The following is a 20,600-nucleotide window of genomic DNA, read 5'->3' on the forward strand; positions in this document are numbered from 1 at the left end:
TCGTATAGTAATTTCATATAACGGGCTCCATCAGCATATATGGGCACCGACTGATAATCAGATATTTGAACTGGTTTCCATCCAAAACATTTGTAATTAAGAAAATGGTAGAAGCCAGGCAATAATCTGTGTCGAAGACCGTAACCAAAACCGCCCCCACGTTGTTGGCCATGTCCTTGGAAGAAGAATAAAATCGTTGTAAAAAGAAAAGAAGAGAGAGAAAGAATACAAATACCGGCCGGGAAGCTTGACACCTACCAGTGTACACACAATTCAACAAACTAGGCAGCCATTTGAAAAAAAAAAGGTGCGTATGGACCGGACCTGGACCTGGACCTGCAGTCGGTTGCTTCAACCGAAGTCAGGTAGCCGATCGCGACAAACGCAGTCACGTGTCAACCATCCATCCATTATCGATCGATTCGTTGCAGTGGCGCGCGCCTGCGGAGCTGGAGCACGCCCAGACCTAACAAGCTGGAGCGATATAACGCGGACAGGCCGGACCGCACGCACCGCCTCGGCTAATGCATTCGGCACACCAAACTTATCCAAAAACCCGCCGCACTCGCGTGCCTACTTGCGTGCGTGGCTCGCTGCTCCTGCTGCTGCTGCTGCTGTCGTGGCATGGGGCACCTGCAGTGGACCGACCGTTCGAGAAAAGCGGGGATACCGATCTCGGTCGTCGTCGTCGTCGTCGTCGCCGCCGCGGCCGGCACAAATAAAGCATGCGGTCTCCAGGTCCCGGCCCCGGCATCGACGGCACGCGCACGGCGGCAAGAGCAAGACAGCAACAATGCTCTCGCGCGTCTGGCGCGCGCGTCGTTGTCGTGTCCAAAAGCGCCTCACGCTTTTACCACTCACCGCCGCGTCGATTGGCCTGACCGCCTGGCCCCCACGCAGCAACAATGTCTCTGCCTGCCCTTTGACATTTGCGCAGGGTCAGATCGGAACAAGAATAAACTGACGCCTGCCTACTAGTCAATCGCGGCCCCGATACTGCCTGAGGGAGGGACCGAAATAACGTACATATAAATTAAAAAAAAGGGTCCAAGTGTGTAAAAAAACGATTCACCATCATCACCGTATTATAAATTCCGGTTTATTCCCACGCCTCAGCCTGCACTGCAGGCTTCTTTATGCCACGGGCGACAGAGGGCTCGAATCTTCCAGCACATCTCTATCTCTCTCTCTCTCCTCTCCCTTTTGACATTTGGAGCAGAGTCAAAGCGAACAACACGAAAAAGCCAAGCCTAAGCTATGCACGACGACGACGACATCGACAGACGTGGGCCCCTGGCCCCGGCACCGCTCCCTCTTGACAAGTGTACTTGGCGACACTGCAGCAGCAGTAGCATCCCATCCCAGCTATTCCCTCGCCTAGGGGATGCAAATCCGTGCGCGATCTCTCTCCTTTTTTCAATCCCTGCCGCCGTGCCCACCACTTTGCAGCGGGTTGACCTCGCACCGCATCGCATCCCATCGCAGAGATCGGGCCTGCGCTGCGCTGCCGGTAGAGTAGAGCCCGCGCCGTGCCGCGTCTCCAAATACTCGGCGTTCTCATACGCGTATATATGCGGGGCCCTGCTGGACTCGCACTGCCAAAAGTCAACCCCACCCCCTTCTCCCTGCCCGCCAGTCCCCCCCAGGAGCAAGGAGCGAGCAGCACGCACGCGTCCCGGCCGGCCCTCCGCCTCGCCAAAGGCCGCTCGAGAGACCGCCCGTCGTGGTTCATGCGCGGCGTGCTATGCTAGCCGCTGCTCATGGCGGAGCACTTCAACGACTGGGACCTGCAGGCCGTCGTCAGGAGCTGCGGCAGCGTGGCGCACCCGGAGCCCGCCGCCGCGGCGCCGAGGGCGGATCAGCCAGACGCAGCGCCGGAGCCGGTGCCCGCGCCGCGGCGAGACGAGGCGCCCGCCGCCCGTGCCACGCCGACGACGGTGCCTGTCCGGCGACAGGGACGGGCGTCGCCGCCCGCGGCTAAGGCCGCGGCGCTCCTGTACGACCTGGAGTACCTGGACTTGGACCACAGGCCGTTCCTGCTGCCGGCCGCGCCGTCGCCGTCGCCGTCGCCGGGGCCGCGGGCGGGGGCCGGCGGGCGCGAGCGCGAGGTGATGATCTCTTTCCCCGCGGCGGCGGCGGCGTCCACGTCCGGGACGCAGCAGAGGGCGTCGCCGCCAGGCCGGAAGCCCGGCGCGCGCACTTCGCGGCCTAAAAGAAGGTACCGTACCGGTCGTCCCGTGCAGCATAGAACGGTAGTAGTAGAACCAGCTGAAGAAGGTGGTGCGATGATATGATGGCTTATTGCTTTTCTCTTCTTTTTTTTCTTCCCTGGTTGTGGTATGGCAGCAAGAAGAGCCAGCTGAAGAAGGTGGTGCGGGAGATGCCGGCGGCCGACGGCGGCTCGTCGTCGTCGGACCCGTGGGCGTGGCGCAAGTATGGCCAAAAGCCCATCAAGGGCTCGCCTTATCCGCGGTAACTACCTTTGACCTCGCCTTAACATGCTTTCCACGCGTTGCACTCACTGCCTGCTACTAGCTAGCTGGTATAGGTGGCCTTATCGTCGAACGTTGACTCAATCACTCCCAACACCTTAATTATTGCCACCTTTTCTTAAGGAAACAAGAAGGCACCTTTTCTTTAAGGAAACAAGAAGAAAGGGATGGCATGCATGCCATCCTTGAGGCTTCGCATAGGTGTCCTAGCCTAGCTAGTGTAATTAGGAGCTTTGATAATTCAGCCACAAGAGCGAGACGCCAAAGCCACTTGGACATCACCAATCAAGCTTTTTGCAGTACAGTACTACGTACAAGATACTGTAATTCGATAGCCGTACTGCGTGCTTGCAGTTGACCCTGTGGCTGCTGGCCCGCACGCTCAGCGAACTAACGCGACTGTTGCGATGGGAATTGATCTGTGGCCGCAGGGGGTACTACAAGTGCAGCAGCATGAAGGGGTGCATGGCGCGGAAGCTGGTGGAGCGCAGCCCAGCGAAGCCCGGGGTGCTCATCGTCACCTACATGGCGGAGCACTGCCACCCCGTGCCCACGCAGCTCAACGCGCTCGCGGGCACCACTCGCCACAAGCCGTCGTCCGGCGCGGCCGCCGAGCACAGCGCGGCCTCCTCTCCCAAGAGCCACGAGCATGGTGGACAGGCGGCCGGCCGTGGCACCGGCGACCGCGAGCATGGCAGCAGCGAGACGTCAACGGTGGCCGGGGAGATTGGCGGCGAGGAGATAGCGGCCGTCGACGACGACAGCGAGTTCTGGCCTGAGGGGCTGGACCTGGACGAGCTCTTGGCGCCCGTCGACGACGACTTCGATTTCGAGCAGGTCATCGAGGCGGAAGATGGCGTACTGGGACGCCGGCTCTCCCTCTAGGTGGGCGCTGTAACGCCAGAAATCAGAACCTTCAATGGCAATGGAGGACGAAAAGACCTCGCCTCGAAGAGATTCTATGTATAGGCGTCTTTTTTGTGCGTGTTTCTGACAAACAGGACCCCGAAAACTAACGGGCTGATGAATTTCCGTTGTATATCGTGCTTGCGTAATCTCCGAGAAGTCGGTGCGCATTGAGTTTTGTACATGTACTCCTATAATTCAGGTGCCACCTGGCTGTATTGAGCGCATGAACCAGGCAACATACCTGAAACCTGAAACCAAGTAAAACGCCGATGCATAAATGCCAGGTAGAAATCAATTTTCCCATAAATTCAATTCATCCACCAAAGAGACGCAAATGCAACTGTGCCAACGGTGGACCACTGTAACATAGGTCCCTGCATAGTTTCTATTATTCAGTTGTGAAGATCACACTACGCTGACAAGAAAAACATCTTAGACCAAAAAGAATAGGCATTCCATACATTATAGTTTGCTGTCTTTGATACCACAGATGGTTCCCGGTCGATACCACATAATAGCATACCTATGTCCATCAAAAGCTACGGCAAGTAGCACTCAGACACACGCTAGACTGTCATACAGAAAGCTTACAAAAGCAGAGACTTAACCAAGCAAGCTCATGGCACTATGGGTGGACGGAATTAGGTCATAGTTTCCAAGACCTGGATTTACAAAAGATGGGCAGTCCAAACTTTAGTATTCCCACTTCTTGAGCTCCATACCATCAGGGGGGCTCCCTTCTACCTTCTTTGCTCCAACATCTTTCCAATTGGTTGAGAGAACAGTGCCATTTGATTCCACCTGCAGAAACGGGCAAGGATACGTGAGTATAGACATAAAATACAGTTGGCTCCAAATCCAGTATTAGCTGGGCCAAACATCACGTACGAATGACTTCATCATGGCCCTCCGCATATCTTCATCAGCATCCTTGTAGATGTCACGGAAGAATTTGTTCAATGCAGCATCACCATCAAGTTTTTCTTCCTTCTCCTGATGCAGACACAAATCATGAAACCCCATTCATATTCGATAAACCCAAGTTCTAGCAATAAGATCGATACATATATAAGTGAGGATCTTCATCAAACCTCCTTTTTGACTTCAGCTTCCAGTTTATCCCAGTCTTTTTTCGCCTTTGAAGATGGGTATGAAGGTCTTGGGGCTGTTTCAGCTGCAGAACATATATACAAAAAAATGTAGAAATGCAAGACGATTCAAGAAATGATCCAGATTGTCGATTGGCCAATATTATATACAGAAATATGTTCATCGCAAACTGTAGAACATGTACAAACAATCCATGAACCACAAAATGGACACACTAGAAAACTAACATGTGCACAAATCCATTACATTAAATTTAGTAGCCTCACTAGTCACTTGAACAACAATCCAGATTGTTTAGTTGACCAATACCATATAGAGATGGCTGTTGTTGTTCATCTCAAACTATCTATCATGTACACAGTTCCGGATAAAGCTTAATCATTTACCATCCACCATGAAATGAAATAGAAATGGACCATTGTAAGGCTATGCCAAACAGATCATGCATATGGCCATGCAAAACACCATTTACACTGTAGATTATATTGTTTACAAAGTGGAGTTTAAAATAAATGATAGGGATGAGTATGCTGCTGGAGCCTAAAAGTAAATTGTGTACAACTCCATAAATTTTAACTTGATAGTTCATTTAATGATTACTTAAAATTTAAATTCTTGCCGACGAAAGCAAGATGAGGTCACCTCAACAGATGGTCTCTAAGGAAATCTCCAACAGCTTACCAATCCTCATACCCATATTCAAATTTCAACCTACGAACAGTGCAGTCTACAATGCAAAACAGTGTTTTTGGTGACCATAAGGGTGAACTGCTGGACACGGTCAAAGAGTACTCGTTAATATCAAGGTTATTAAGGCGTCACTAAAGCAACACTTAAGCGGAAAGGTGAGCCTAGACATGCAAGGCGTCGCCTTGCCAGCGAGAGTAAGGGGCGGGGAAAGCAGCATCAGCAGCACATGGCCGGGCCGGCCAGAAGAGGAGGGAGAGCCACAGGGGAGGGAGGAGAGCTGCGGGGAGGGAAAAGCTGCTGGCGGCTGAGATATTTGTGTGGTGACTGGTGAGGTTTTAACCCTAAAATTGTTGTGTTGGGTTGGGTTGAATGGTTGTGGGATTATTTCTTTTTTCTTTTTCCTATTTCTCTCTTCCACTAGGCTGAAATGGGCCTACTAGGCCTTACGGTTGTGCTAGCTTGCTTATTACCTTTGAATCAGTGGTATATAAATAATATTTGGTGTAATTTTTTTATATTTATCTATATAATTAAGGTGTCACTTCGCCTTACTCTTTACCGCCTAAAGTTAAAAAGGCCAAAGGGGGTCGATCGCCTTATGTCGCCTTAATAACTATTGTTAATATCGCTGCATAACTACAAGCACAATACTTCTGGTTGGCAACATGCTTATGCTTCTTCTGTTGGCAAATCAATACTTCAAATAGGTGAATTAGAGCAAAGGATATTAACGTCTATGAACCATGATACACATTGACCGTAATTTCCCTAATACACCACAGTAAAGAATTAGAGGAAATGATATCAATAGTATGAAACACCATTGACCGTAATTTCCCCCAATATGCAATAGTAATGAATATCATGTATATGTATGTTAGAATATCAAAGTCCTCTTGAATGACAATATTATACACCATTGACCATAATTTCCCTAATATGCCATAGTAATGAATATCATGTATGTTAGAATATCCAAGTCCTTTTCAAGGACGATGTCATCATTCATCATCCGTGCATCATGCATCTTTATTATAATGCACTTCATTCCACACCATCATTCTGATATCCACTCTTATAAACTTCAGGCACGAAACTAGTTTCAGGGGGACAGTGTGCGGACTAATCTAAGGTAGGTGAATGATATGGAACTGAGCAAAGAAAGGTGTAGAGGTAGAAATACTTAACTACCCATATAAAAACATCCAGCAAACGACAAGATGATCAAAGAAACAAAAGAAAATTCAGAACTCTGGCCTACCCACAATTCAGAGTTAGCACTTAAAAGGTGCCTGATTATGCTTTGACCCATCTCTAGGATGGAAGGAAATCATCAGTAAATCACAGTTTCAGAGACTCAGACATGATGAGTGGCAATAGTTCTAAAAGATTTGTTACCTGGCGTGCTTATCTTCTGGGGAACAGTCTTTGGTCTTCCACTATAATCCAGGGTTGTCCATGTCACCTGCTCAGCTTTTGCAAGGCGTATTTCGACCTTGGTGGATAAGACTTGATATTTGCATTTCTCAGGGATAATCTGATTTCCAACAATATAAAAACATTTATTCACACATAAGAAAGGATTCAATAAGCTAATTAGATAAGTACAGTCCACAAACATTACTGGATTGACAAGCAATGCTATGCGGAATTTAAATGACAGGCCCACATGTCAACAAGACCAAAAGAAAATGACTCCATTACCAGGTCTTAATTGGTTTATATGTCACTCCAAAGAAAAAAGAGAGAACAAAAATGCAACATCACTTTAGTTTCCACAAACTAACAAAAAACCTTACAATCATTCAGAAACCTGATACACATGAATTTTATACAAGCATTCAAAATTATTTACCAAGAGCAGATCTAGAAACAAATCAAGAAGTGCTGTTGAAGCAATTTTTGGAGTTCACAAATTCAAGTCATTCCATGCTTATCAAAAGAATTGCATTGACTGCATTATATATGATGAAGAAAAAAGAACTGTGCTGTCTGCGGTGTATAAACCCAAATCGTTGAATGAAACACTGCTATGTCTTATTAGCTAACCAGTTTAGCTAAATCACAAAAAAAACAGGTGGTTGAACTTTACAGGGGGGTAATATTAACCAAAAACATCACAGTTGAGCACAGGACCTGCTAAATACTTCTTTAAAAAATAACACAAAGCAACATCTTGATTTGAATCCCCATTGCCTGTGTTTATACAGTAGAAAAAAAATGTAAAGTGAACCTTGTGTGTGCGTGTGTGTGTTTTGTTTCTCTGGAGTTATTTAATTTTTTCAGTCTTGACCTTTTGATTGAGACTCAGCATCTAGAAGTCATAAATAAATTTCTATTTTGTATCTGACCCTTGTCTTGAAGACAAAATGACAAAGTGCTAGCTATATGCTATACAGTAAAACTCACACTTTACCTTAATAACAGATAATAAGTATGAAAAGTAACATCACAATAGAATGGTGAGTGATTACCTTAGAAAACAGACGGGGCTGAAAATGGTATGGTTCTTCACCAGGAACTTCAATGGATACACTCAACTAGAATGAGAAACAAGATTAGTGAATACAGTAAAAACAGACAAGACAATTATAATAATAATATGAGCAGAACACACCATCTGTTCACCAAAATCAATGACTACACTATCAGCAGGAACACCCTTAGCAAATATTGTCAGTACCACTTCTGTGGCACTGTTGTAGTAGTCATGCCTGCAGCACAAATTGTTTAAGAGAAAAATTTAGCAAAAAAACTAGCAAGTCATGCCTGAATTAGAATATGCTTATCAGTAAACAAATCTGTACTGGGAAAAGGTAAAGTGGTTTGATTACACAGCATTCAATCCAAGCTAGGTGGTTCAAAGAGTTCTAGGAATTTACAGGAGTTACCTGTATTTTGGTTTGCTTGGGGGTTCTATCACTGGTGGTGTATTCTCCATATTTGTGAAATCCTCCTTGTCCTCAATAGTAGCAGCCACAGTAGCCTCAACATTCTTTACTGGTGCCTGGCTAGATTCCTCTGGAAACATAAACAAAATAACATGACAGGTAGTATGAGATGATTAAGCTGAAACATAATCATCCCCCAGTCTACAAGGCTGCTACAAACATTTCTCAGGAAAGGCAGCTAAGTGGACTCATATCGTCAGAAAATAGCATGCACCACATTGCATACCCAAGACCCCAACATCACCACCAGATACACACACACTGCTGAAGTTAATTTTTCTCACCAGCGATGCGCTCATCACATTCCTTCAATAGACGAGCAAACCTTGAATCGCCTGATGCATAAGAAGAACCCAACTCAAGAGCAGCCTTTGCAGTTTGGTATTCTTCAAGCTTAATGCATGCAGCACTGCAAACAAGAAATAACTTAGTACATAGATAAAAATGTAGCAGAGGGGTTATGGGAGTGTTCATGTATAACTTTTATTGAAAAAATGAAGAGTGCCACTAACCCTTTCCGGTAGTAAGCTTTATGCATCATAGGATCAAGCTCAATTGCTTTGTTAGCATCCGCCACAGCCTCTGGAAGTTTAGTTGATTCCATTAGTGCAATACATTTATTGTGTTTAAAACCAAATATGCAAGCCAATGATGGTAGCATGAATAACGCTACAAACTGAAAAGAAACTTCATGTGCAGTTTATTGTTACACAAACGAAGAAAGTTGCAATGACAACACCATGTAGTTTATTATTTTAGTAATTTGGTTGCAATGATTCACATGTAATCGAAGCCAAACTTTACACATAATTTCTTATAACAGCCACACCATTCCTACTGATTCAGATGTAACAAGAGCCAGACTTTGCATTCCATTTCTTATTGCAAAAAAAATACTGCAACAACAGCAAATCAACATGTGGTTTCTTATTTTGGAAACTGCTGATATGTATGTACAGTTAGGACGAGGGGAGAAGTAGAATAGTGCTACACAGCTATATAAACATATCTAAAAGGCTAAAACAGTAGGTGATTTTGTCAATTTAGCTGCAAAATGTGGTCAAAATGAGCTACTAATCTGCACTATAATGGTATAACCTACAGAGAGATACAACAAATGATATAGCCCCATACTAGGACCACAGATACTAATATAATCTAAATCATTCCAAATCATCATCACAATTTCTTCAACATGCTGCTGAAAACCCTCAATCCACCAATGAGTTGCTTCACATCTATACACACATTCCATCTGAAACTCTTAGAGCAACAGGAAAAAAGCATAGCAATGAAACAAAGAAATTAGGACTACCACATTACAAACCACAGAAATGAAATGAAACTGGTAAGAAACTTGAGGCATACCTAAAAAATGCACAGCACCATGACAGTAGCAAACTAGGGACATACCTTACAACACACATCGCGACATGGCAGTTAGGGAACTTGAGATAAACCGTATCATGCACAGCCATTTGCTATTTTGTCACTCTCAGTTGTGGGCTTCTCTATTTTACCATCAGACCCACAAATCATAGACACAAATGGTCCCACAAGTCATAGACATAGGGTGACATAATAGCAGAGAGTCCACATGAGAGTGACAAAATAGCAATTTTTTCCAGCACACCAGAGACAAGTAGAGCACTAGGAATATACCTTGCAAAAACACAAATCAAAGCTATATCCCAAATGTCATATATAGCCCTGGACATTTCAGGTAATCTGAATCGTACTCTACAGTCCACACAACATCCAACAATGAGCTCTACTCTGGCTAACCATATTCTCAACTCTACTCGGCCATTGTCTTTCAGTCTCTCCATTTCAGAAACCCCAATCATCTAGTGCCCTCTTTGAAATTCCAATCGGGTGATTCATCGCCAAGTCTACACCAAAGGCCGACGTTGACCTCCCACACCCTACCCTAGAATCCCCGCGAGTTCGCTCATCACAACAAAACAGCGAATCAAACAAGCCTTCTAAAAACCGGGCGGCGCTATACCAGACCCTCGTGGCGCACAAGCAATAAAATTGAACCCTATCGGAGTAGTAGGAGAGAACAAGGATGGGGTGGGGGGAAAGCACTGCCCGTACCAGTGTAGTTGCCGAGCTTGATGTGCGCCTGGGCGCGGTCGGCATAGAGGTCGGCGGTGGCGGGCCCGGCGTCGATGGCCTGGCTGTAGAGCTCGGTGGCCAGCTCGAAGTCGTCGTCGACGAAGGCCTCCTTGGCCTTGCTCTCCAGATCCGACGCGGCCATGGCGCCCCTTCCGGTTTTGGGCGTCTGCGCCTCTGCGGGCGACGACCAGACGATGACTTGGGCGAGAGCGAACAGAATAATCGAATCCTCAGGCCGGGAGATCTGACGGCTTGACGGATGAACAGATAACGTATTTGTAATGACGGCGTCGCAACTCGCAATTTCACGATCCGCCCTTCCGTCAGCTTGTAGAAGATCCGTCTTCTTCACGTAACGTAACGGCGCAATCACAACACAAACTTCGCGAAAAAGTAACAAAACTCTCTCCTTATTATTTATGCTAGCCGGTTGCCCATACTTTACTACGGTTGTTATATATTCCCTCCATTCTATAATATAAATTGTAACCACTTTTTGTTCTTGTCCCACAATATAAGATATGATCTCTCTATACATACGTACATCAATGTAGTGATATAGAGAGAATTAAATATATTTCTTAGTTTTCGAACCAGAGATGGTTACATCTTATATACTGGGACAGAGGGAATATCATATAAATAGGTATTAAGATATTTATTCAAATATAATTATTATTTACTTCTAAACACTAAGGTATGTGTGGTCTCGTGGTTAGCTCCAAATTACTAAATCAAGGGTACGTGTGTTCGAGTGCTTGTTTTGCACTATTTTTTGCGTGATGTGGTGGGTGGGCCTGGAGTGTCAGCGTGAAGGATGAAGCCGTCACCAGGTGCATTAGGTTCTTACTAGTCGGTTGCTCGTGTATTGCGACGGCTCACAATAATACCCACATAAACTATCCACCTTATTGATTGTCTTCGCTCTCCGCGTAATATTTTTTATGAACATGCGGGTACCATAGGCAGCAAATCAGAGACCCTATCTCTCGCCTCCCCACTTCCAAGGTTTCATAGAGCGGGAAGGGAAGGGAAGAGGCGGGCATACCTGTTCGTTGCCGGAGAAGGACACGACGAAGACTTGGACATTGGAGGTGACATAGGTAGTATACTGCTAGATACATATAGGGAGAGAGCAGGCAAAAGGAGAAATAAGTTCAGCCAGGGCAGCTCCAGACCGAGAGGCACCTGCACCAGGCGTCAGTCCGAGAAGGGCGAAAGAATACGAGTGCCTTTCCAGCCCTGGAACCGTCGAGGTGACACAACACCACCATCAACTCCGTAGCATATGCCGACTGCTGTCGCGCTACGAGCCTTGATTGTCCAATATCTTAGACCTGGACTCCTCATCGCCAAGATAACCTAAGCGTGGCAGGCGCCACCGTGTCCTCTTCGACGACACGCACGGAGAAAGGCCAGGAGCAAGACCGAATCGCCTCATACCCACGTCGACGAGCGTCGGTCGGCTCGCAGCTGCGGGCGTGGACGGGGCAGCAGGTTGGCGAGGAAGAACAGGGTGAAGGCGGGAAGACAAACGGGACGTCCGACGACGGTGAAAACGATGGTGCGTGCATGTTGTGAAACGTCCTCGTGGACGTGCAATAGCCACTGAGCGGGTCAATGTCGAAGCTGGTGTCGGACGAATACGGGAAGTAGGCGCCTGCTCCCACGCCCTTTGCCGAGAATGGAGTGACGCGGAGGTGGAGGTATAAGGGGATAGAGAAAAGAAACAGAATAGCGAATGAGGTGGCGGCAACTAAGACGAGGACCAATATTATTGTGCAGAGGTATAGATGGTTAAATGAGTCGTGTCTGGCAGGTCGTCCCGAGTCACGACTCATTTAATAGTATCTAGGTCAGCCTGGCACGAGCGTCGTGCGATGCTTGGGCTGTAGCCTCGGCCCGTAGTGCTGACTCGACCTGATACGATTATTTTTTATTTTACAAAAAAATCGTATATACATGTGTACAATTTATATTTCTATATTATATTTAAAGCACTAGTTTCAACGGTCGTCCTGCGTCATCTACAAATAACCCCTAACAGCTATTTCAAATTAATCTGTTGCACGCCTATAGATGGCCAAACGGTGACCCAGCACGGACCAGACGCCCGCAAGTGTGTCGTTAGCCCGTCGACCTATTTAATTAAATCGGCGTAAAATGTTAAAAACAGTGAAGGAGGTGAGGTTCGAACTCATGCCCTGATGAAAGAAGGTCAGAAGACACTGGGTGAAGCTATCTAACCAGTAAAACATTATGCTCAGATGTTTTTAATATTGAATATAAATTATATATATGTATATACGTTTTTTTGTAAAATAAAAAATATATAATCGTGTCGGGCCGGGCCAGCACTACGGACCGAGGCTACAACCCAAGTACAGCACGATGTTCTTGGCTCTTGCAAACATTAGATCGTTTCTGAGACCACATTGGCGCAATAGACACCATTGTGTTTGAGGTTGTTGAATTGGATGGAGAAACAATGATTTGTCACACTAACAGTAAAATGAAAGGTTATTTGTTTGTTTTAAACGTCAGTAAGCACTACGAAGTAGCATAATTTATATGGAGCACATCTAGTTTTTATTGATGCCTGACTTTAGCAATCACTTCATATTTTGATCTATCTTTTTTATAAGGTTGAGTTCACGTGACTTATTTTAGAAACTTGAGCTCACAAACTTTCTCTTATTTGGTCTCTGTATGGTGGAATTGTCATTTTATAATCTCTGTTCGTTCAATCAGTCGTTGTCAACTCTGTTCTAATCGCTCACTTCATTGGGTGTGTTGTACCAAGACATATTGCATGGAATAAACAATAATATCAGTTAGCCAAATCAAAAAATATTATACAGAGAGCGGAGACAATCAATAAAAAATCTTAAAATTGTTTTGGTGGATAGTTTACGTGGGTATTGTTGTAAGCCGTCGCAACGCACGGGCAACCGACTAGTATACTTAAAGCACCAGTTTCAACGGTCGTCCCACCTCATCTTTTACAAATAACCTCTCACAGCTATTTCAAATTAATCTGTTGCACGCCTATAGATGGCTAAATTAGGCCCGGCACAGGCCAGACGCCCGCGGGCCACAGCTCTGGCCCAGCCACGTCATATCGGCCCGTTAGCCCGTCGGCCGATTTGATTAAATCAGCGTAAAATGTTAAAAATGATGCAGGAGATGGGGTTTGAACTCATACCCTGATGGAAGAAGAACAAAAGACACTGGGTAAAGTTGTCTAACCCGTAGAACATCATGCTCATATATTTTTAATATTGAATATATAAATTGTATATATGTATATACATTTTTTTAACATAAAAAATATATAATCGTGTTGGGCCAGCATTACGGGCCGAGGCTACAGCCCAAGCACGGCACGACGTTCTTGGCTCTTGCAAGCATTAGGTTTTTTCTGAGACAACATTGGCGCAATGGACTCCATGATGTTTGAGGTTGTTGAATTTGATGGAGCAACAATGATTCGTCATACTAATAGTAAAATGAAAGGTTATTTGTTAGTTTTAAACGTTAGTAATTGCTACAAAGTAGCATAATTTATATAGAGCGCATCCAGCTTTTATTGATGCCTGACTTTACCAAGCACTCCATATTTTGATCTATCTTTTTTATAAGTTTGAGTTCATGTGACTTATTTTAGAAACTTGAGTTCACAGACTTTCTCTTATTTGGTCTCTGTATAGTGGAATTATATCATTCTATAATCTATGTTTGTTCAGTCAGTCGTTGTAAACTCTCTTCTAATCGCTCACTTCATCGGTCGTGTTGTATCAAGACATATTGGATGAAGTAAACAATAACACCAGTTAGCCAAATCAAAAAAATATTATACGGAGAGCGGAGACAATCAATAAAAAAATATTGATATTTTTTTGGTGGATAGTTTATGTGGGTATTGTTGTAAACCGTTGCAACGCACGGGCAAACCGACAAGTAATATTAAAACGCCTGAGCATGATGTTCTGCTGGTTAGACAGCTTCATCCAATGTCTCTCGCCCTTCTTCCATTAGGGCCTGTGTTCAAACCTCATCCCATGCACCGCATTTTAATATTTTACGCTGATTTAACCAAATGGCCTGATGGGCTAATGGGTTGTCAGCAGGCCGGTGTGTCGTGCCTGGGCCAGAGCTGCGACCCGTGTGGTTTGGGATGTGGAGGTTGGTTGCGCGAAGGGGACGGGCGGATTAATTTGAAATAGATGTGAGGGGTTATTTATAAAAAGATGATGTGGAACGACTGTTGAAACTGGTGTTTTAATATAATAGAGATAGAGATTTATATTTAATCTTAAAAACACGTGAGCATGATGTTCTACTAGTTAAACAGCTCCACCCAATGTCTCCCACCCTTCTTTCATTAGGGCGTGGGTCCAAACCCCACCTACAGAGCATTTTATAATATTTTACACTGATTTAACCAAATAGTCCGATGGGCTAACGGGCTCTCAGTATGCCGGTGTGAGGTGCCTGGGCCGGAACCGCGGAGGGGACGCACGAGTTAATTTGAAATAGATGTGAGGGTTATTTTTAAAAAGATGATGCAGAACGATAGTTGAAACTAGTGCTTTAATATAGTAGAGATTAATACAATAGTATAGATAATACTCCCTTCATTAATAATATATGACAATGTTGACTTTTTTTAAAAAAAATTGACCACTTTATCATTTTTGTGATTTGTTTTATCACTTAAGGTAGTTTTGATAGCACCTAGGGGGTGAATAAGTGATCCTGTAAAAATCACTAAACAACACAGTCTTGGTTTATGAAATGTTAGTGAAATCAAAACCAAGGTGCTATGTCTAGAGAGGGAGATAACTTATTCACTTAAATGCTCTTCACAAGATGAGTATTAAACTTAGAGCAATTATCGAGTGAGTAGAAGTAGAGAATCACACAAAAATAACAACATGTGACACAACGATTTTTATCGCATGGTTCGGCCAAGTAGAACACTTGCCTACTTCCACGCTGTGGCATCCCAATGGACGAGGGTTGCACTCAACCCCTTTCAAGCGATCTAATGATCCACTTGAATACCACGATTTTCTTCCTCATAGCAAATGTTTCTCTTTTGTGAGGAATCTCCACAAGTTGGAGCCTCTCACCCTTATAATATTGATCACAATAAAACCACAGCAGTAAGGTGGGAATAAAAACACACACAAGAGCTAGAGTCGCAGCAACAACACGCACACAAATCAAGAACCAAGCACAAAACACAGCGCAACGAGTTCACAACTCAAACAAGTGCTCAAATCTCAAACATAACGTATCGGATGCATGCTTGCAGAGTCTAGGCGTCTTAGGATGTTCAATGGAGGCTCCGTGTGCTGCTCTATGCGCCTAGGGGTCCCTTTTAGAACCCCAAGGCAGCTAGGAGCCGTTGGAGCTGCATATGGTAAGCAATAGTTGCCTTCTGCCCGTGGGCGCACCGGACAGTCCAGTGCCCCACCGGACAGTGAACAATGTTGATTTCCTTCCTTCTTTGGCGAAGCCGACCATTACAGCCACCAGCCCTCGTGGCACACCAGACAGTCTGTTGAAACACCGGACAGTTCGGTGTGGCCTGGTGACCGTTGGCTCGGGCCACGCGTCGCCCGTTGATTGCGCGCTGATTGCGTTGTTGACCGTTGGCGCGGGCGCTGATGGCTCACCGAACAGTCCGGTGCATACTGGACAGTTCGGTGAATTTTAGCTGCAGCGTAGCAAGCAATTCTCGAGAGCAACGAGTTCGTCGACGTTCCAGCCTAGGCATCGGACACTATCCGGTGCTCCCGCAGGCTGGTGCAAGTCTGGCGGTTTCAGCTTAACTTCTTTTGCTCCTTTTGGACTTTACTTAACTGAGTTCCTGACACTTAGACAAGCATGTTTAGCACATAAAACAAATGACTAAGTGTCTAGAACTTACCTTCATACTTGATGTCACACTCGGGTTTCGGGGCACCAAGACCCGGGCGCGAACATAATCACCAGGTGTGTTAGGACCAAGTGATGAGGACATCACTTCTATACATACAGTGAATGTACCGATAACATGATCACGTGCACGACAGCTAAATCTCCAGGTACGTTCTACCCTAGTCAATTGTGTTTCAGAGTTTACGCTTGGGGCCATGGATGTTTTGATGATTAGGAACCTTGGAGAGGACCAGCAAGGACTTGGGAAAGGCCTAGGTGTTGAGGAGGAGCAGCAAGGGTGCCCACAACAGGAAGGAGATCAAGTCCGACTCGACTGCGGCTCCATCTCGGGTTCCTGGACCAGTCTGCACTAAAATGGACGCCCAAGATGCATCCGGACTCCGATTGCGATGGACTTGATATGGTTGGAAAGATAAGGAGATTATCTAACCAACCCAACTGGTTCCACCCTAAAATTCGTCCGGAGTCAACGGGAATCGTCGAAACAAGTCAGCATTCAGATTCTGTTTTGATGTTGTGACACCGTCTGTTGGGCTGTTGGGCCGTGTATCGCGTCGGAGCCCATTAGGGGCGAGTCTAGGGGTCACGCACGCCCTAATACTCTATTTATTCAGCAGCCGCCGCCATGTTAGGTTTGGGTTTTGCTTAGATCAATTCTGTCATCGAACAGTGTCACCGTCATCGGTTTGTGAGACCCCATCCCATAATCAATACAATTTTGGTTGCACTTCTTTTCTGTTCTTGCTTGTGTTCTTGATTGCACTTGCAGGGATAAGCCTTCGTGGAGAGGTCATTCGTGTGTCACGGGTGATAACCAACGGAGCCGTGGTGTAGTGATTGCGAGGAACCGTTCGCTCGGAACCTTAGATCATCAACGTCGATATCTCCACTCAATCAAGTTATCGTATCTCACGGAAGATCGGGCCACATCTACTATCAATTGGTATCAAATTTCCAGGTTGCCCGTGAGGTATAATTCTACCTTTAGATTAGTTTTGTTTCATCCCATAGTCCACAAAAAGCCAAAAAAAATTACGATCAGTTTATTCCGACCTAAAACCATCGCCTTATCCTTTGCACAATTCAGTTTTAGAGTCAGCAGTTCTGAGTTCGTGTTCTAGTTGAGTTTGGTTGCTGGATTAGATTTGTTTTGGTTCAGTTTGATTGTATCCATCCGCTTCCATCCTACAAAACCGACCCTATCTACAAAACATATCCTATCTCTACAACCGATCCTATCCACAAAACAGATCCTATCTCTACAACCGACCCTATCCACAAAACAGATCCTAACTCTAAAACCGACCATATCGACAAAACAGATCCTATATCTAAACCGATCATATCCAGAAAACAAATCCTATCTCTAAAACTGACCATGTGCTCCATAGTCGCCGCTTCGGTTCCTGCCGATTTGTGCCTTTGAAAACCATAACTTGAGGTACCTTCCATAAAACGGGCATAACTTTTCGCTCAGTGCTCCGTTTGAGCTCAAATTTTTACAGCAGATTCCTGACTCCATTCTACGGCCTGTTTGGTTCGGTCAAAAAATTCAAAAAATGGGAAGATAATTTAAAAATTGTTTAAGTGTTTTCAGGAATTTCAGAGATCCTTTGTGAATTTCTCTAGGCCACAATACAACTCTGTTTCAAGTGAAATTTTGTGTGCTTCCATTCTTTGTGTTTTTGGATCAGTGGTAAAAAATTCAGAATATCTCAAGCTCTTTTGATGTTACTCCTTTTGAAACGCGCCTTTGTTTTCTATTAGTGCTGAAAAATCTGCCCTATTTACAGAACTGCCATTCCCACTAAATACTTGTACCTCCTTTCTTGTGCTTTGGTCCAACTGTTCTATTACATTTTCTAGGCCAACAACTAGTACGAGTACTTGGAACACTTATTCAGCATTGCTATCTGTTACTGACTTGTGTGCCATATATATATATATATAGTCAGCCTTTCCATAGCTCTAATTTTCTCTCGAGCAGAACATATACTCCTTTGCAATCACACCCACGCTCGTTGGACAGTCACACCGGTCACCGTTTGCCACCTGCAGTGCTGGTAAGAACGTTGTAAGAGCGGGGTAAGACGCTTCATAATTTGTATTCCACCACCTCCACCACCACCCTTGAAAGATAGTTGTAGGGTTCACATTGTTTGTTGCCTTTTTGTCTCTGTTTTGTGCTAACAATGACATGACCAAAGAATCAAATGGACAAGGACAAGGGGCCTAAACTTAATGACGATGAGTGTGTCTCTCAAATGGAATTGAAGGAGATGATGCGCGTGATGACTGAAGCTTTTAAAAAATACCAGGACTCTGCCTCGACATCCTATGAGCAGCTTGATCGACGAGTTGCTGAACTTGTTACACGAATGGACGTACTGGAGGCTCGTCCCCCACCACCAACTCCAGCCCCAGCTCACTCTCCTGTGGACAACGACGATGATGACGACGATGTTTATGCACCGCTGCGACAACGCCTCACACGTAATCGACAAGGTATGGGAGGTAATGGTAGACGTCGTCATCATAATCCTGAACCAGACCATGATCCATTTGCTAAGATTAAGTTTTCTATTCCACCGTTCATGGGTTCTTATGATGCTGAAGCTTACTTAGACTGGGAGAAGACGGTAGAACAAAAATTTAATTCCCATCTTGTTCCTGACTAGCATAGGGTTAGACAAGCCAATAGTGAATTTAGAGATTTTACTATCATTTGGTGGAATGAACTTGTTAACACACGTGCTGCACCACAAACATGGAATGCGTTAAAAGAGGAGATGCGAGCTCGCTTTGTTCCCCCTTCTTATAGACGTGATCTTCGAAAAAATTGCAACGCTTAGATCAGGGAGACATGTCGGTACAGGAATACTACCAAGAGCTTCAGAAAGGTATGCTACGATGTGGGGTAGTTGAGGTTCCGGAGGATCAAATGGTTAGGTTTTATGGGGGATTGAGGCGGAAGATTCAGGATATTGTTGATTATAAAGAATATCATTCTATACAACGTTTGTTCCATCTTTCTATGTTGGCAGAAAAAGAATTACAGGGTCGTCAACAACGGAGGAGCAGCACTTTCGCTCCACGCCAGCCACCGGCGCCAGCCAAGGCGTCATCATCTTCGGGCGTACGGACGTCCACATCTTCCGCTGTACCTTCGGGTGTTGCAGCAAAACCTGCTACGACCACCTCTTCCACAGACCGCTCCTCTGACATCAAGTGCCACCGCTGCGAGGGACTTGGTCATATTCAGCGAGATTGCCCCAGCAAACGGGCATACATTGCTACTGGTGATGGTGGGTATGTTAGTGCTTCTGATGTTGAAGATGAAGATACTGTTGGAGCTAATATTGCAGAGACTTATGATGGTGATGAAGAGGTTCTTGGTACAATAGCGACCGAGACCTGGAGGCCAAAGCCCCGCCAAGCCAAGACTTAGCTAGGACTCCACCTTGCAGCTTCTAAGCTCCACTTCCACACCCGATAAGAGATCTGGGAGCCTCTCATCCTTCTCTCGACTGCTTGTAACCCGTACTACGAGTTTGATCATCAATGGTGCCAGTATCGCAAGCCACCGGAAGTAGGGATGTTCTGACCGAACTAGTATAAATCTTGTGCGCTCCGCGCACACCCTCCGGAGCCCGGAACACGCACAATAAATTTACTTGTCGGAGCGAGGTACGAAACACCGACAGGTCGCTAGATAACTCTCTCTCTCCCTTACTCAAATCCAATGTACAGTTTTATTTGGATCATCCCTTATGTCTCACCCTCTACGCAACCCATCGCCCACCAACTTTTCCCTCCCCCACTTCTCTCCAAAAAAATGTAGCATTAGCACGGCTTTTAGGCTGCCTCTAGCAACATCCCCTAATTTTCAGCCTATCAAGAAATATTCTTTATTCTTTATAACACTTTCTAAAAGATCATGTACTCTAGATCTTCTCCATTTCAACAACGTCCATAAATTTTATCCTCTATATCAACAGTGGTATAAGATTTGATATTCTATATTATTTTTTTACCGGACGTGGACACGTGAACGAGGCACAAGAAACAAGAATAGTGCATAGGACGTCCGTACACCCTCTATTTATAGCGGACTTATGTTATCCTCTAAATTTTAGAGAACATTTACAGATTCCTGTTGGAGCCAGTCTTATGCTATTATAGAGAAGAAACTGGGCATGTAGTTTCGTAGGCTATCTCCAGCAACTTACACATCCTCATACTCATATTTAAACTCTACACTGTGAACAGTGCAATCTATCGTGCAGAACAGTAAAAAATAGTGTTTTTAGACAAATTTTGGATAGACTATTGCAAACGGTCTTAAGAGATAGATGGATAACATTATTTTGCATGAACA

General features: G+C 45.2%; 2 protein-coding genes across 2 annotated transcripts; one reads left to right on the forward strand and one right to left on the reverse strand.

The window, feature by feature from the left end:
• The first annotated feature begins 1,110 nt into the window (after positions 1 to 1,110).
• On the forward strand, positions 1,111 to 3,576 carry LOC103651472 (WRKY transcription factor 22). The gene is made up of 3 exons (XM_008677101.3): positions 1,111 to 2,218; positions 2,347 to 2,472; positions 2,924 to 3,576. Exons 1-3 carry the CDS (start codon positions 1,761 to 1,763, stop codon positions 3,375 to 3,377), a joined length of 1,038 nt encoding a protein of 345 aa, XP_008675323.1. The 5' UTR covers positions 1,111 to 1,760; the 3' UTR covers positions 3,378 to 3,576.
• A 242-nt stretch (positions 3,577 to 3,818) lies between these two features.
• Positions 3,819 to 10,505, reverse strand: LOC100282745 (uncharacterized). The gene is made up of 10 exons (NM_001155651.2): positions 10,253 to 10,505; positions 8,665 to 8,734; positions 8,437 to 8,561; positions 8,093 to 8,222; positions 7,819 to 7,915; positions 7,676 to 7,741; positions 6,600 to 6,738; positions 4,493 to 4,575; positions 4,290 to 4,394; positions 3,819 to 4,202 (listed from the first exon to the last, which is right to left on the reverse strand). Exons 1-10 carry the CDS (start codon positions 10,413 to 10,415, stop codon positions 4,095 to 4,097), a joined length of 1,086 nt encoding a protein of 361 aa, NP_001149123.2. The 5' UTR covers positions 10,416 to 10,505; the 3' UTR covers positions 3,819 to 4,094.
• Between the last annotated feature and the right edge of the window lie 10,095 nt (positions 10,506 to 20,600).

This window comes from Zea mays, chromosome 3 (assembly GCF_902167145.1).
Source record: "Zea mays cultivar B73 chromosome 3, Zm-B73-REFERENCE-NAM-5.0, whole genome shotgun sequence".
Taxonomy (NCBI): domain Eukaryota; kingdom Viridiplantae; phylum Streptophyta; class Magnoliopsida; order Poales; family Poaceae; genus Zea; species Zea mays.

Excerpts from the sequence above, each read along its gene's own strand:
- LOC103651472 (XM_008677101.3), top strand. The coding sequence starts at position 1,761 with ATGGCGGAGCACTTCAACGACTGGGACCTGCAGGCCGTCGTCAGGAGC. Across the intron at positions 2,219-2,346 it reads ACTTCGCGGCCTAAAAGAAG|CAAGAAGAGCCAGCTGAAGA; the intron begins GTACCGTACCGG and ends GTGGTATGGCAG. Across the intron at positions 2,473-2,923 it reads AAGGGCTCGCCTTATCCGCG|GGGGTACTACAAGTGCAGCA; the intron begins GTAACTACCTTT and ends CTGTGGCCGCAG.
- LOC100282745 (NM_001155651.2), bottom strand. The coding sequence starts at position 10,415 with ATGGCCGCGTCGGATCTGGAGAGCAAGGCCAAGGAGGCCTTCGTCGAC. Across the intron at positions 7,916-8,092 it reads CCAAGCAAACCAAAATACAG|GCATGACTACTACAACAGTG; the intron begins GTAACTCCTGTA and ends TTTGTGCTGCAG. Across the intron at positions 4,395-4,492 it reads AAGCTGAAGTCAAAAAGGAG|GAGAAGGAAGAAAAACTTGA; the intron begins GTTTGATGAAGA and ends TGTCTGCATCAG.